This window comes from Malurus melanocephalus, unplaced genomic scaffold (genome assembly GCF_030028575.1).
Source record: "Malurus melanocephalus ecotype Western Australia unplaced genomic scaffold, MMel_1.1 scaffold_170, whole genome shotgun sequence".
Classification (NCBI taxonomy): Eukaryota; Metazoa; Chordata; class Aves; order Passeriformes; family Maluridae; genus Malurus; species Malurus melanocephalus.
The window spans coordinates 1,205,034-1,206,380 of record NW_026623402.1 but is presented as its reverse complement, the minus strand read 5'-3'; the positions used below and the strand labels follow the sequence as shown (position 1 = coordinate 1,206,380).

The following is a 1,347-nucleotide window of genomic DNA, read 5'->3' as shown; positions in this document are numbered from 1 at the left end:
CTAGGCCCCACAGACTCTGCCAGACTCTAGACCCCAACAGCAGCTCCTCAGGCCCCCTGCCAGCCCCAAGAGCCCCCCGAGGAAATCCTCAAGCCCTCTGCCAGCCTCCATATGCCCCCCGTCCACCCCTCAAGCCCCCCATCAGCCCCCAGAACCCCTCATCAGCCCTCAGAGTGCCTCTGTCGGCCCCCTAGAGCCTTCTCCACAAAGCCCYTTACCAGCCAAGTGACCCCCATCACCCCCAACTCCCTGAGCCCCATGGCAGCCCCAAGGCTGCTGTGACCCTCCCCAGCCACTGGCAGCCGCCTGAGACCCCAAGAAGCCAGWCCCTGCTGGAAACAAGAATGGGATGGGACAGGGATGGGATGGGGTAGAACAGGATGAGACAGGACGAGGACAGGCCAGGGTGGGGTAGGATAGAATGGGATAGGATAGAGAAGTGTGGGACAGAATGGAGTGGGCATAGGGCAAAATGGGTTGGGACAAGCTGGATATAGCAGAGGATTGTATGGGGACAGGATAGGACAGGACAAGATGGAATAGGGTGATGGATAGGATAGGATTAGGATAGGATTAGGATAGGATAGGATAGGATAGGATAGGATAGGATAGGATAGGATAGGATAGGATAGGATAGGATAGGATAGGATAGGATAGAGCAAATGAGGTGGGACAGGATGGGGACAAGGTAAAACACAATATGAAGAGGACAGAATGGGATGGAACAGGATCAGATGAGGTTGGACAGGATGGGATAGAATGAGATAGGACAGGAACAAGACAGGTCAGGACACCATGAAATAGGATAGGATGGAGACAAAACAGGTAAGGACGGGCTGAGATAGAATAGGATGGGATAGGATAGGACAGGACAGGATTGGGTGAAATAGAACGAGGATAGGATGGGATGGGGACAAGCCAGGTCAGGATRGGATGGTATAGGACCAGGACAGGATGAAGATAGGATAGGGACAGGGCTGGATGGGATGCAGACAAGACAGGTTGGAATAGGATAGGACAGAGCAGGATAGGACACGGCTATGGTAAAATGGGCTGGGATGAAGCCGAATGGGAACAGGTCATGTTGAGATAGGATGAGATAGAGACACAATAGGTCAGGGTGGGATGGGATAGAGCAGGATAGAGTAGGATTTGATGGACCTAGGACAGGATGGGATGAGGTGGGGTGGAATGGAAACAGGTAAGGATAGGGTAGGATGGGATGGAGCTAGGACAGGATAAAATGAGCTGGGATGGGATGAGGACAGGTCTGGGTGAGATAGGATAGGGTATGATAGGATAGGATGGGCGATCTAGGACAGGATGGGATGAGGAGAGGATGTGATG

General features: G+C 53.1%; 1 protein-coding gene across 1 annotated transcript in view; it reads right to left on the bottom strand.

Annotated features, from left to right (window-relative positions):
• The window catches only part of LOC130577178 (protein enabled homolog), a 4,622-nt gene that overhangs the window by 1,555 nt on the left and 1,720 nt on the right, over window positions 1-1,347 (bottom strand). The window contains 3 exon segments of the mRNA XM_057372339.1: window positions 219-460; window positions 589-755; window positions 758-1,228. Of these exon segments, the coding sequence (XP_057228322.1) occupies window positions 219-460; window positions 589-755; window positions 758-1,228 (880 nt within the window).